The 16770-nt window shown below is 29.0% G+C and overlaps 1 protein-coding gene across 1 annotated transcript in view; it reads right to left on the reverse strand.

The window, feature by feature from the left end:
* Positions 1-11731: 11731 nt before the first annotated feature.
* LOC107440497 (LHFPL tetraspan subfamily member 6 protein) overlaps positions 11732-16770 on the reverse strand; it is a 50559-nt gene continuing 45520 nt past the window's right edge. The window contains exon 2 of the mRNA XM_016053440.3: positions 11732-12267. Coding sequence (XP_015908926.1) covers positions 12002-12267 — 266 coding nt within the window. The 3' untranslated portion in view covers positions 11732-12001. The remainder of the gene's footprint in view (positions 12268-16770) is intronic.

Here is a 16770-nt window from a genome sequence, read left to right on the forward strand (position 1 = left end):
AGTAGGAATTTATTTAATTGTTATTTTAAAACATTAAAACAAAACAGACAAATAACCATAACTTAGATGACATTCAAACTGTTAACTGTGAGAAGTACCGTTTATTAACTGCTTCCACCTAGTGCCATTAAGCAACCAGAATTTTATCGAAACAACTTTTTTTTATTTCCAATGAGCTGCACAATCGGTCTTGCCGATGAGCAGACCTAGTGCGTTCTCCAGAGGTGGTATCCACTCTTTCAGGACCACCACAATGGGTGAGATACCGTTGGTCATGTTAATTTAGACGTTTAGTTTCTGCCACACTAGATGGCAGCACCGAGACTCTATTTGGATGCTAAAGTGCAAAGGAATTTAATTTTGTCGGAAATGCCAAGAGCCGGCACTCCAGGGATCTTTTACATGCTGCATAATCATACGACATGGCCGCTGAGGATTTTCTGCATCCCGAAAATCCGGTGTCTGGACCGGGATTCGAACCAGATCGAACCAACTAGATCCACGTAATGAAGCCACTTACTTCCCCGCTGATGGATGCATATTATAGCCGAGGGGGCTTATCTGTCAGTCTCATAACTGCTAGAATGGGGGTTCGAGTCCCAACGTTGACACAATAGTTCCTACATTGCCAACAACACGAGAACTTCCAGTGTCTTGTACTCCTCAATTTCTGACCTTTGGCTGTTATAACACGATACTCTCTTTCACACATAGATGGCAGCACTATAAAGCTGTTAAACTATTTCTAATCTCCAGTTAAAATTCTTTGTTACAGTCTTGAAACCACGCTAGCTGTAAATGATTGAAAAACCATATAGTTTGTATTCATAGTTTTTTAACCGTACTAGTTGTAAACGGTTTCAAAATCGTTAAGATAAATATATTTTTTTTTACCGTTAACTTTACGGTTAAATGGACGGGGGACCCTATAAAAATTATAGGGTTATTTAACTATAATTTTAGAATGAAAGTTCTGACAGCGTAGCAGCATTTATAAATGCAATTGGAACGACCCCAAAATGCCCGATATCTTAAAAATATTTGCATAAGGTATAGTTTATGCACTGAGAACCGAATCAAAATATTTAAAAACATATATTACATTTAACTGTCACTGAATTTTTCTTTTAAATTATTCCAAAAAACCTTTTCATAATAGTGATACGTTATAAGTTAGTTTTTTTTCACAAATTATTCGATTAGTGATTGAAAAACTAAATTAAAAATCAAGTGAAAACGTGCTAAAGCGCCAATTAAAATTGCTGTGCAAGGTAAATAATTTCGGATCAAATTACGGTAAAAAGAACAGGCAGTCTGGGTACCGGAACTTTTTACTACAAAATCTAGAAATCTAGACAAAATCTGCCAGAACATACTGCCAGAGAATCTGCCTATAGTTTAGTTGATTATTTAATAATTGTAGAAAAATGTTTGCTCATTTACTTTTTTAGTTCAGTTAAGTAAATTAATGCAATTATTTTTAGAAAGCATTGCCTAATATAAGATTTTTTTTAAAAATATTTAAATGCAAAACATCAAAAATTTTTGAAAATTTAATAAATTCATATTTTAGTTACATTTTCCTCTTAAAAAAATGTAAAGATCTTTTAAAATTACCTTGGCGCTATTTACTATAACTATGGAGTTTCTTCTAATTTACTTTTCTTACTAATATACGCGTACTTTTAAAATATTAATCTATTGGTTATAGTTTTTAATTAAGTCTTCTTGAAATTTTAATTTATCAATTTTCTTCCTTTCATAACGTTCTTTAATTTCTAATTCTTAATTTTATCGCATCACAGTTAATCAAGATGTGATAAAGAAAAAAATTATATGTTTTACAGGTACTAGATATAATTTAATTAAATAAATATGTATTTAGTACGAAAAATAATTTCATTTATTTTATTTACGGACATGCGATTAATGTAACATTTTCCCACATAACTGAGTTAAGAGAGAAGTTAATTAATAGTCTCGAAATCAGAAACTCTTTATTGATACATTATTTCAAATCTAATTTTCGTCTTTGCCGTTAATTTAATTAAATGAAAAGCAGGAAATTCTAAATTTATGTCAGAAGAATATCAAGTTACATTAATACACTGATTTTATGAATCAGCAAATAAATTCTTTTCAGATCTTATTTACTACATTTACATTGGATGACAATTACATTCACATTTATATCTATATCTATATATATTTGAATGATATTACAAGGTTTCTCAAAAACAAACAATTTTATACGAATGGATATTCTATAGATCCTGTTTTATAAACGTGAAACATTTTGAATATGAATTCGATTTTTTAAAATCATGCATGTGCAAATTCATTTCGAGCAAATCCGTAGCTAAAATTATGTGCAATTCATGTTTCTTTCTATTTTATATTTTTCTCTTAAATAAATATTTATTTTCTATAATTATTAATTGTCAACTTCTTTAAATTATCCAGTATAATATTACCTTGCGCACATCCATTTCGGGCCCATGCTTGGTAACTAACAAATCAAAAGCACTTCAGTAATGCAGCAAGAACGCGCTTTAATACAACAATTTACTAATAACTATGCCGTTTACCGATAGTGTAAAATGCAGAATAAACAATAATAAATAAAAAGAGAAAATGTTTCTTCTCCTCCCTAACCCCTATAGTTGCAGAGGGAGGGTGGAAGAACTTCTGCTACATGCTCCTAAATGTACACAGGAACTACACCAAACCTTGGGGGTCTGATTTACATTATGATTACGGAAGCTAGCCTTCCTCCCCTCTGTATTGTTTGTCTAAAGTAAGAACTCCCCTAGCAATTTATCTGGACCCGTGGCTGTGACTATGGTAGCGATGTATAACTATTTCAAGTGGGTGTGTGGGGTCATTATTTTAGTCTATTTTTGGCTAGGGTCTGCGAGAGAAAGGGAATCTTCGGTCTATTGTGTTAGTTCTAGAGAGAAGCGAAGCTACCCTCCCTGAAATGCGCTATTCTTATTTCCATAACAGCAGACTGTGTGTGTGGGGGGGGGGAGTTCTTACCAGGGTTCGTGATTTTTTTCATTTTTTTTAAAAAAAATCAAAAAAGTCAGATTTTTTTAAATTTAAATCTGATTTTTTTGATTTAAATCAGATTTTTTTTATTTNATATATATATATATATATATATATATATATATATATATATATATATATATATATATATATATATATATATATATATATATATATAAAGAGAAAAACATATAAAAAAAATTTAAATGAACATTGGAGCAAGGCTTTTCGTTTCGATGTTTTGTCACATGAACTGTGGAATGTGATTTAATTAGTTCACCTGATTGTTTCACTTATCATAAAAGATCAGAAATACCAGACTTTTTATGTTAAACATAGCTTTATAGTGCTGCCATCTATGTGTGAATGAGAGTATCGTATTATAATAGTCCAGGGTCACATTGGACACAGTAAACTCTTCATACGTTGAGAGGAAATGGGTGTCAGGCGTTGGGGCATTGCTGGAAATCGAACTCCCGTTCTGTCTCTCATGTGATGGATTGATTAGCCCTCTCGGCTGTAATATGTACCCAGCTGCAAGGAACTAAGAGGTTTCATTAGATGGGACTAATTGGTGCAATAAAATTCTGATTGTTTAACCGTATTTTGTGAAAGCTGTTAATAAACAGTTTTTCTCACAGATAACGGTTACCATCTAATTTATGGTTATTTGGCTGTTTTTTTTTAAATATGGTAAAACAACGATTAAATAAATTTGTTATTTTCCTATTTTTCTGAGAAATTTCTAACAGTGTGGCTTTAAGAACAAAGGAAGAATAACAAAGAGTTTGATAATTTTTTTCGAAGTTCTTTGGTAAAGATTTTGGTGAAACTAACAGTGAAATAATATGTTAAATTATGTAATGAAATTTGGTAAGTGTGGTAAAATTAGGTAATTTTATCCTGATACCTAATAGCATAGCACAGAAATAATTTATTTGGTAAAATTTACTTTCAAGTTTCGCACTGATATGTGGTATAAGAACTTACTAAATATGTGGTAATAAGAGCTTTAATTTTGAAACCAGAATTTCCGGTTAACCGTTACGATATAAACAGAAAAAGTACTAACTGCATGATTTAAATGCCGTAAATTTTAGTCTTATTAACCAGAATTGCGTTTTATTTTAAATCAGAAAATACCATTACCATACAGCACGATAACTTTACTAGAATTATTTTTTCTCTGTGCATATTATATTGAAAAAACTAAATATTTAAAAAAAATCTGAATTAATAAGTCTAAAAAAAGAAAAAACTACATATTTAAAAAATGTAAACTTCTATTATTTTCAATTAAAAAAAAATGCTTTTTCTTTTTTTATGGTTCTTTGAAACTCAACTTTGATCATAGGCTGTTTTCTACGATTAAAACATTTTATTTATTTATTGAATTTTTTTTTTTACTGTTTATCGTGTCTAAAACCAGTTTTGACGTCAAGAAGCAATGCAACTTAGGAATTTTACAGAATATGCTACACTGAAGATAAAAATAATTAAAAAAAAATAACAATTTAATCATTTCATTAAATAGTAAAACACATTCCCCCCAAAACATTCAAGATATTCGTAATAATTCAAGACAGCACTGACTTGACAGCGTGACACTGAACTTCTTAGAAAACCCTCTTCTTTCTTTTTTCAATCTATTTCATTTTCCAGCTTAATGGTATACTTCTCAACCCAACTTAATACCACCTATTCCTCTTGCACGTCATGAAATTCGTAAACGGCATAACGGCACGCGTCACATTTAATGACGCTTCAGTTGACTGACACTACGAACATAGGTGCCCTTCTAACCCTCAGTCAATTAGAGGGAAAAGTGCATAACAGGCATTTTTTTCCCGTCTCTCCGCCCCATTTTTAAATTCCTACAATTTTTTTAAACTTATTTTGTAATTAGTAAGATTATGTATCGGGGATAGAGAAAGCATCATGTGGTTGTTTTAGAGAGGGAGGTAAAAAGGGGAATGTCTGTCGTTTCGATTGAATTTGCAATCGAAAATCTGTTTTCTCAATAAAGAAATGACGTGTAAGTCTATTTTTGCGGAACAAATTGTTGCAAACTCGGAAGGAAACGTTTTGTTAAAAGTTGGATGAATGATACGTTTCTGCTATGATGATTTCAAATTTGCATGTTATGTTCGGAATTATAACTTTCCATTTTTATCAATTTTATTTCATCAATTCTTCTCTTCTTAAGAAATTTGATTTACTTGTGTATAATATTTTTGTAACAAAAACTTACCTACGTGTTACAAAAGAAAAATATTTAAGTATTTTAATTATTTAATTTACGAAATTCCCATGTAAAATTGCATGGAAATTTCGTATTGCTTACATATTGCTATCATGTATTTGCCTTGAAAATAATTTACACAGCATTAAAACATAAATTGTTTTGTTATATTTGATGAAGTCACACTTAAAACATAAAATTTCCTTTCCATTTTTATCAATTATTTTGTGAGAAATAAGAGATATTATTTACTTGTGCATAATATTTTAGTAACAAAAACCTATTTCCTAAAAAGAAAATATTTAATACTTTTTTTCTTAGTGTATGATACGTACTGTAAAAAAATCTGGATCAAATTACAGTATAAAGTTCTGGCACTTTGGATACATTATTTGTAATATCATTTTTACCTTGAAATACTATATCGTAATTTTTACTGAAATATTTATTTCATTAAAGTGATTCCGGTTAAAATAGATTTTACTGTTAAAGTTACCGGCACCCTGGCTACCAGTATTTTGTACCGTAATTTGATCTGAAAATTTTCAAAGTGCAGGTAGTAATTTTTTTAGGTTTACTTGAAATTTTTCTAGGATATTTTACTAATCAATAAAGTTATAGCGTAAATGTTTCGAAATTATTTCTTGTTATTTTGCTAAAACCTAATGTTATAAATTTAATATTATCATAAAAAAATTCGAAAAAGAAATAATAATTAAATTAAAAACAAGCAAATAAATTTTTTATGAAGTTAAGCTATACACCGAAGAGCCATTACATTATGACTACCCTCTATCTATACCCTTAATTCTCATAGAACAATCCCTGACGTCTGTAAGCTACTTGAACATAGTTGCAGACCAGGTTCACCCATTCATGGCAACAGTTTTTCCTGCGGGGGATGGTGTTTACCAACAGGATAATGCACCATGTCATAAGGGTCGAATCGTCATGGATTGGTTCGAGGAACATTCCAGTGACTTTCAAGTCATGTCTTGGCCCCCAAATTCACCTGACCTTAATCCAATAGAGCATTTGTGGTCCTACTTGGAAAACCAAATTCGTGCTGCCACGCTACCCCCTCGCAATGTGAGGGAATTGCAGGACCAGTTGGTGAGCGCTTGGTACCAGATACCTCAGACTACCTATCAACACCTTGTGGAATCAATACCACGGCGGATGCTAGCAGTTTTGAGGGCTAAAGGTGGTCCTACATGTTATTAGCAGGGTGGTCATAATGTAATGGCTCTTCGGTATATAATTTTGTAATAACAATTGTGAGAAATTTGTTTTTAAATTTATTTAGAAGCAAATATTAATTAAACAGTAGAATTTCGTTTTGAACAAATGGTAACAGTTTTTTATTTACCTTATTAACGCGTCATTTTGCATTCACATTTAATTACTCAAAATCTGGTGATATGTATAGTAACTAAATTTATTGTTGTCAAAGATAATGCAAAATATATAAATCCTATATTTTATTTAAGAAATAAAAATCGTCTTAATTCATAATTCCAATAAGTTATGGAAGATAGAGTGCTAAAATGATTTTAAGCACTTTATATCTTTAAAACATTGTTACGATTTTGACGGTAAAATGATTAATAATGGGTTCTGAATTATATTTTTATAGGTTCTTATTGTTTTCAATTCAATCTAAAAAAATTCCAGCTCTTCCTATCGGAGAACATTAAAACTTCGTTTACAAAAACAATATTAAGTATAAAATCAATAAAAAGCTTTTGTTTCATTAATGGTAAGAATTTTTAAGAAAAATATTTTAGATGGGGACTTTTGTTATCCTCTTCTCCTATTCAATATTATATTTTTTTGAACGCTGGAATTTCTGAAGTATAAATTATTGTTGGAACTCAACGTCAGTAACAGAAGTAGGTTTATTCATTCCACTTTTAAAATTAATGAATACGCATATAAATGGCTCTATTTTAAGATATTGGATTAAATTATTTTAAAGTCATTTGCATAAATATGAGCAAAGTAAAAGCTAGAACTATGAATGAGATATTAAATCTGAAGTTTAAAGAGATTCAAGTAGAAAAATGACTTAATTTCAATGAATAGAAAGTATTATAAAAATGTTTTCGAAAATTAATTTTGTTTCGGTGATTTTTGTTTAACTGATGTTATTTTGTTGCTTGATTTAAATGCAAGGTTAAAACTTTTAAGGAATTAATTAATTCTTGCGAATCCTTTTAAGTAACTGAGACAACTTTTGAACAAAACGTGCTTTTCTCAGAAATTTTTTTTTATTTAAAAAAGAATGTTTCTGTGGGCTTCCGAAACTGTATTGGCTAGTCCCAAATATTTTTAGGCAAAATTTTTTTAAAACATATTTTTTTTTCAATAAAGCAAAAAAAATTTTTTTTTTACATATTTTTTGCAATAAAGCAAGACCTAGAATAAGAATAAACATAAGGTTATATTTAACGTTAGTTTGTTACTTATTTTATTATAAAAAAATTTTGTTTCAGTACTTAAATTGAAGCGCTGCATTCAGGAATGTCAAATGCAAAAAAAGTATTAAAAAATGAAGAACATTCCATAATAATGTACTTAAGGTGATCAAATTTTAATTTTTCACAAAAATTTTTTCTTTAAAGAGGGTTTTTTTAATCGAATGTAAAGTGTAATTTTATTTTATAAACACCCTTTCTATTTTGCTATCCGATATCTTTCTTGCACGCTTATGTTAACGAATATATTTGGTTGCTAATACACATTTTCTCTGTTCTTAGTCCAACAAAAATATGTCTAAGCTGCTGTTTATCACTTCATTTACATGTCCATTGAAGATCCATCAATGATCAATCGGTTACAGATTCAAGCAATATGTATACGTTTCTATTGCGATAAAAGTATGAATCGTTCAATAGGAATAGTGAAATTGATTGAATGATAGTCGAACACTGACCTAGTTCAGCCTCTGTCTTAGACATATCTATTGCACGATTTATTTATTTAGGTCTCAAAATATGCATGGTTAGTTAATTTCTCCTTCTGTTGTTGTTCTTGACGTATGCCTGTTTAGGCAGAGGGGGTGCGATTGTTCTTGTTTTTCCAGTGGCGCCATCTATGGCTAAGAATTTGACTTTTACCACACCATACGTCACACCCGTTTATAGGGCGGACCCATTCATACATCCATTCATTCATTCACAGATCGTAGTTTTGACCTAAATCAGAGAACGATCGATCGATATGATCCAGTACCCCCAGAGGTATTGATTTGTTATGGGAACATGGAGGACTTTTGCGACTCGACAGATTTAACGTGCATCAGTCACTTTACTACACGGGGAGTCTGCAGCCGGCGGGGTTCGAACCCACGAACTCTCGGACATGGGACCAGCTCCCCACCGACCAGACTATCCCGGCCTAATTTCACCTTCTAGAATTTCTAATAGAGGCAGTAAATGCGATTAGTAATTAAAATACAATAATAAAATATTTCTTTTTATTTTAGCGGCATTTCTAATTAATAATTAGAAATTCTAATTAATAATTCGAAGTTCTAATCAATAATTAGAAATTCTAATGGACGCTGTGGTTAGAGACTTTAATTCGAAGCGTATTTATTATAAATTCTAATTACAAACTGTAGTTAGACATTCTAATTAAAAACTCTAAATAGAAGCTAATTCTAACTAATTAGAATTTTTAATTAGAAACTATGTAGAATTTTTAAAACAAGGAAATTTCTTATGTGCATGAATTTTTAATATTTCAGAGACTGGGTTTTTTCATACACTTAGAAATGCATTTGAAATAAATAAATGAAAAAAAACACTTGTTATCATGACAGAAAAAAAAATGCTGTGGCATAAGTACATCTTAAAGTTAATTTAAAACATCACTTGCTTTCATTTGAAATAAAAAGCCTCGCATTTCCCAGAAGTTAAAATTGTTTTTAATTCGTAATGATAATGAATCATTTTAAGATGAAGTCAAAAAATTTAAAAAATTAACTATTAAAAATATGGATAAAAAGTTTAAGTTGATTCTTAATGCTAATTCCCAAGTTCTCAACAAAATATACTTTACATAAGATATTATCTGTATTTGAATCATTTATGAGCATAACAAAGGTATTAAAACCACGAATAATAAATAATTATTCAGATTTTCATTTTCTTTCAAAAAGAGTACTAGAGAAATTGCTTACTAATTAGTTAAAGAGTACTAATAACGCTTTGACTCTATACTTTATCTTTTTAAAAATAAAAATGCGCAAAATTATGAACAGAAAAAAATGATGTAAAACTCTTCCGCCAAAAGGTGTATTTTATTTAATTTGAATTGAGCAGAAAAAAATTAATTGTTGCATCTGTCACGGAGCATTTGTTCGACCACTTCAGTTTCCGTCGCAAGATTAAAAAAATATTTATAAATTAATGGACGATAATTGGTTAATTAGTTTCTGTTTGAAATTTGAAAAATTGATTACATTTCTGTTTATATTGAGATTTTCAGTTACTTTGTGAGTAATTAATATTTTATTTCTTAGTACGCTTCCCTAGTTATTCTGACTGAAATTTCAATTTGAATGCAACTGAAAAAATAAAACAAAGCTAAATTTATAGCAAATAACTAAGCAATTTTATTGCTTTTCTATATTTTTGTAAAGAGTTAGATTTCTTGAAAAATTATAGACTGTATACTTCTTATTTCGTCGAGGAAATTTTTATTTTCGTTAATGTGGTATACGATTTTTTTAAGCGTTTGCATATAATTTTTCTTCTTGCTACAAAGATAAAGAAAATTTTGTCTTCAAAACATTTCAATATAAGTGGTTTATTATAAATTAACGATGAAGAAAATATAAATGTTATTTTCCATAATGATTTGTTTTATTTGTTTATGACATCATTTGCAAGACGGGAATAAAATTTTTCATACATTTTCTTATTTTGCTTTTGAAATAAACAATAAATTTGAATAAATTTTTTTTTACATTTAAGATTTATAAATTGACGTTGCGAAAATATGAAGACGTATTATTTGTATTTTTATTGGTATTTATTTTTTTATTAGCAGCTATATTTTTGAGATCATATTAGTTCATTACTTTTCGTGAGTTTTCTTATTTTGGTTACTAAAACTAACTTCATTTCTGCTTTTAAATATTTCTTCGATAAAAGCGATTTAGTATGAAATAATATTTCTTCAAAAAATTTGCTTTTTCTTAGTTTTTTTTCATTTCTACGTCGGCGCTTTTATTTACGGGATATTTATTTTAATTTTTTTTTCCCTGGTAACTGAATTAAAACAAAATTTTAGTTTTCAGGTAAAAAGTTAGATAAAAATCTTAATATAACATAACGTTGTAGTTTAAATACTTTTTACAGTGTGAGGCAAAAAAGCTATTGTACCATAGAATAGAAATTAATTAATTTCCTTTTAATTTCTGCTTTCTTTTGTCAACCATTTTAATTATAAAATATTTTACTATATATTTCTTAGTCTACGTATTTCTTTTTGAGTCTTTTACAGTTTCAAGCAAAAGATCTGCTATTTTGGAGATTTTTAAGCAAGGAAAACGACAGTGTGAGCAAGTGTTCGTTTGCTCTGCACACAATCGTTGTACGCAAATGTTTGGTCTCTCTTAAGCAATCGCTTCGGTGGGAATAGAATAAATAAAAGAACGAAGGCTTGTGGCCCATTGTTGAAAACTTCAATAAGTTACATTTTTGAAATAAGGATAGTTTCAAATTTTTCCAACACTGTCTCCTTCTTGATTCTAAAGTTATTAGCATTTTGGCGTTACAATATCATCAAATAAATGGTAATACATTTTCTTTTGTTTAGTTATTTTATTTGTAAAAGGATCATAATACCAGGTGCAATCAGGAAAAAATCATTTAATTTAAATTTCTTTTAGCAATATATTTAGAATTTTTTTATTGAATATTAGAGAAATTTTCTGTTTTATTTAAATATTTTTATAAAAGCTTTATTAAAAGAGTATCCTCTAATAGAAAACAACACTGTTTTCTAAATATTTAAACATCAGAAAAGCAACATTAAATTTTCAAAAATAAAAACATTTAAATACCTGATAAAGAAAAAATATATTATCAACTAAATGAATAACATGAGCGATGTTTTGTGAAAAAATGCTACAAATAAAAGAACACTTTTCACAACATGTATACAGAGATGAAATGATGTATAAAATCTTAAAATATTAGTCTAAGATAATCTTAAAAGTTTAATAATTTTTAATATCGAAAAATTTATATTTTATATTATTTTTCAGGACAGATTATATGTAACAATATAATTGAATTTCTTAAGACATTTTATGGCAAATAAATGGTAATTTTTTAATTAACTTGCAACGATTTTGTGAGATGTAAACTGAAAAAGGTTTCCTTTTATAGTAGTGATAAAAAATTAAATAACGAGCCGCAAAGCTTAATTTAATAATTTTCAATGACTTTTATTCTTGTTTATTATATGTTCGTTCCATGACTGTTACACTTAAATGATGCGATTGGAGAAATTCGTGAAATATTACAGAGTAGAACATAAGTGAGGTGATACATGAATTAAGATACATAATATGTCGTAAAGAGGATTAGACACACACATTGATTTGAATGAGTTGTGATGAAAATTATTTTAACCTACTCTATGATTTTGCATCAAAATGGTCCCACAAAAAGAGGAAAGTCTTTAGACACATTAAAACATAAAGTTTGGATTGAGATGTGCTTCATCTGGCTCCGAGTGTATGGAGTTGTAGCTTTTGTACACTTTGTAGAAACTGAAGTAAGCCAAGAAAGGACAGTAGAAAGTGAGAAGAGTCCCAGCTGCGGATGCTACATAGGCCCAGCCGATTCGGCAAAAGTCTAATCCGTATGCATGTGCTTTGTTACCACAATGAAGTCTTCCAACATATGTATCCAGTATTAGAGGATATAGCAGAAGTCCAAGTGTTTGGAGAAGTCCTAAAAAAAGGAAAGGATTCTATTTAATGGTTTGCAGTGAGAAAAATAAAAAATGTAACACCTAACAATCTTCCGATTTAATAATCTCATTTTGAAGTAGAGGAAAGATGCCTAATATGCAATAATTCCCTAACATGCGAAATCTTTATTGCGCTGTAAGAAATACCAGATCAAATTAAATAAAGTACCGGCATCATCCATGAAATCCATTTTACAGTAAAATAAATGTTTGCTATCAAATATAAACCGTGATTTTTACAGTAATATTCATTAATCTAGAGTGATTCAGTGATTTTATGGTAATTATTACAGTAAAAATTCCGGATCAAATTACGGTATAAAGTACCGGTACTTTGGGTGTATCATCCGTAAAATCAATTTTACCATAAAATTAGTTTTTACTGTAAAATATAATATAATTTTTACAGAAATATTTCTTTAATCAGAATGATTCAGTGATTTTACGGGAATTACTACTGAACCTATTAAGGTATGTCAGATTAGTTGTTCCGTAACGTATTCCGGTAAAAATGGATTTCAAGGTAAAAATTACAGGCATCCAGAGTGCCGGTACTTTTTACTGTAATTTGATCCAGAATTTTTTTACAGTGTAAAACCGAAGGAGGTAGTAGACTTCAAAAAAAAAAAAAANAAAAAAAAAAAAAAAAAAAAAAAAAAAAAAAAAAAAAAAAAAAAAAAAAAAAAAAAAAAAAACGCGTGAAGAAGAAGACTTCAATTGATTTTATTGCTGGCATGCATGGTATTTGAAAAAATCTCCTTTGGTAAGTTTTTAGTTTGTCATTGAAGTGTATTATTTTAAATTATTTACAACAAATGGATACTTCGTTACGTTTTACACACTTTTTATCATAAATTTTTTAATCATTGAACTGTATGTGAATAACATGATCCAAGATAATTAGAATTAGAGCTAACGTATTTATAAAATTTTGGTACCATCACGAACTAGGATATCTTTCCTAAATTTTGGATTAAATTTCCAAGATATCTTTTCGACATACTGCCGTGTTTCGAAGTTTGATAAAGTCGGTTTATTTTTAAGAAGGTTTATACCAGTCACATGTACAATGCGCAAAAAAAAGAAGAAAAAAAACATTGAATAACTTTTGATCTAATCTATCGTGTACTAAGAATCATATTGGTAGTTCGAGGAGGTGACCTTAAATATGTTAATTATTAGGTGCAGGTGATGTTTTAAGTTACGAAATCGGGCTCAAAACCTTTCTTTGAATAAACATATCTTTTTTGACGGATTTCAATTTCTGACTTTCAAAATATAAGGTCCGGCCGTATTCTGAGAAATATCCACCCAGTAGTTAGGTCACGAGAGCAGTTCAAATTTCGGATCCCTTAATGATTATCAGGGAAATTTTCGTTGAAGATGTTAATGATTAGTTTTCAATTGTTCACTTTTCTATTCCAGAGCTATATAGACAACAATTCTATCTATATATAAAATCGTAAACTGCTATTATGAAGAATAAAATTCGATAAATAATAAAATTCTTTTATTTTTCCAAATATGGAGCTCTATCAAAATAAAAATTATTCTTTATATTTAATATACATATAAATTACTAAATAAATAAGTTTGAAAATGACCCGGAGGGTGTGGCTGCAGTGCTGAGTTTCACAAGACATCTCCGTCTATCAAGAAATCAAAAAATTAAGTGACATATATAGATGTTAGAATATGTTTCACCAAAAAAAGTAAAGGATTTCATGCGTTGGCTATTAATTGCTTTAATTTATTGCCAAGGCTCCTTTTCCAAGATTTATGCATTCAAATGTATTGGCATAGAAGAAAGTGCGCGAACTTTATTAATATAAAACATTTAGCAACCCTGTAACGTTTTTCAAATTCTATGATAATGTGTTAGGCAGACGTAGAGGGAATCTCTGATAATAGAATTAATTCTGAACTCAAATCAAGGCTATTGAAAAAAAAAGATTACGAAATATATTTTTAATTTTTATATATTGAGAAAAGGATTAAATGAAAAGTAGTTTTTAATAATTTTAGCCTTATGACATTTAGTTTTTCATTGGTAGAAAATATATTATGTCTTTATAATGACAATTTCATTTCATATTTCCTGTTTACAGACTATTTAAGCATTGTTTAATTGCAGAATAAGCTTAAGAACTTTTTCGATAGGGCAGGACAAGGTGCGTATTAGTTTTTTAATAAATAAATAAATAAANTTAAATTCAATTGTTAGTTCGAGAGTTATCCACTGTTTTACTTGCTGCAAAAAATAAAAATAAAAATAAATAAATAAATAAATAAATAAGCACGTCGCGCATATTCAGAAATTTAAACGAAACGGAGTTCGACATCGTGTGCATTCTTTTCTAATAAGAAATAAAAAGCGCGCCAACTGTCAAGACAGTGCAGAAAAAACGCAATGCCGCCAAGAGGTAGGCAGTGAAGAAAACACCTAGGAATGTCATTTGCAGATAACCATTGGCGTCCTGGACGAACGAGCATAACTCATGAGGAGAGGTGATCTATCAGTGAGCATACGTTAAAGGCGTCACGTTCGATATTTACAACTCCGCATAAAATACTCAATCACGGCAATAGAAGAGAAATTCTCGTCTGCAGTGAGCTTCCAGAAAAAACATTCTGAATAATGTATTTCAAGAAACCCTGAAGTATAAGGTTGCATGTTTACTCTGAAGGTTTTTGAATAATGCAGCAAGAAACGTTTTTCCTGTTATTCGAATTTTTGTTGTTGTTTGCCTGTTACAAGCTACTGGATAAGCTTCGAAGTAGTTTTTCTCCCGAATTGCATTATAACTATATATAGGGCACGAAACAGGAAGAAAAAAGCAGTTTGTTTAGTTTTTAGATCACCTTTTCTTTGGCTTGTGGCGTAGAATTCTTTTTAGATATGGGTATTATACAACAAATGAGTTTGGGGGGGGGGTAAGCAGGTTATACGGACTTCTACATTTGTCGCGATTAAGTAAGAATTTGGTGAGCCAGAGATATATTTAAAAAATATTGCAGTTTCATCTAACGTGCGACAATGAGTATAAAGACATTCTCGTAAGAAGTTAACAAATGTAAGAAAATCCTGCATTTTTATAAACTTTTATTTTTATAAATAATAGATTGAAAGGAATTTTTTAAGTATTGCTCAACTCAAAAAATCTATAACTGTTAAGTAATTGACCAAAAAAGCGTCTTTGCTACTTAAATTTCTCCAAAAACGAATATTTTAAATGAAAAGTAAGAACACAATTTTTACACAAACCATTCTGTAAATACTTTTCCGGGATCTTTTTCTAATTTTTGTTAATGAACGTTTTCCTTTATACAGAGAGATCTAAACTATTGTCAATTGAACATATTTTACTTCTTAATTATGCATCAATGTCCTGACTTTTAATTAGGCATCAATTGACTGCTAATATCAACTACCATAAACAGGGAAAATATGTTTTTGCCATAAACAATCAGAAGACTCAAACAATTTGTGGATTGTTAGAGGACAACTAATCTAGTTCAACCTCACTGGTTAGAGATGTACATTGAAAATTGTGCCTAGTTACACTTTTGGGGCAACAATTTGCTTACAGCAATAATTTAATAATCGTATTAAATTTGAAACCAATTTCGACTCATTCCTTTAGAATGTTATCATCTACTTAAACAGTCCCTTTGAGCCTTAATAAAATATCTTTAGATTATCAAAAATATTTATATAGATACGAAATACATACATAGATCTGATACTTATTGTCATTTATATAGATCTTCGGGAATATGCTATCAATTGACGATTATTAAATAAATAAATCCTATCCAAAATATTAACAAAAAATATAGATTGTTTTTGAAATATTTTTAGAAAGGATTTGGAGTATATTTTTTAAAAAAGATGTTGCATTATTTAGAAATATTCTTTTGTGTAAACATCTCAGCATAATGAATTTTTAATATAATATTTTAAGTACTCATTAGCTATAAAAATAATTTTTGATAAAGAAATATTTTTTAACTCCTCACTTTTTTTCTTCATATAATGAAATTAAAACGTAGCACATTCAAAGCTTTAATATGTGTAAGCATCCAATTTAAATTATGCATTTATTTTATACAAATTGCTACCTCAAATTTCTATTGTACAAAGAACTTGTTGATTTGTTAAGCGTAATATTTAATTTAAATAATGCAAAACACTGTGTCAAAACGTATAAAAATGTTGTGAAAAAAGAACGAAACCAAGATAATTCTACTCATTGCAATAAGATTAAAAACCATTTTCCATTTTTCAGAAATTGTTAATTAAATTTATTTATATTTAGTTCTTTTGTTTAATTTACCGAGTCATTAGACACATTACTTCTGAGGATTTATTTTTTATTGGTACAAAAAAGACAATAGGTCCTTCAGAATTGACTTTTTAGTTAATCATTATAACAGATTCATGTATATTGAATCAAATAAAGATACATATATATATATATTAA

This window comes from Parasteatoda tepidariorum, chromosome 2 (assembly GCF_043381705.1).
Source record: "Parasteatoda tepidariorum isolate YZ-2023 chromosome 2, CAS_Ptep_4.0, whole genome shotgun sequence".
In the NCBI taxonomy this organism is placed as follows: domain Eukaryota; kingdom Metazoa; phylum Arthropoda; class Arachnida; order Araneae; family Theridiidae; genus Parasteatoda; species Parasteatoda tepidariorum.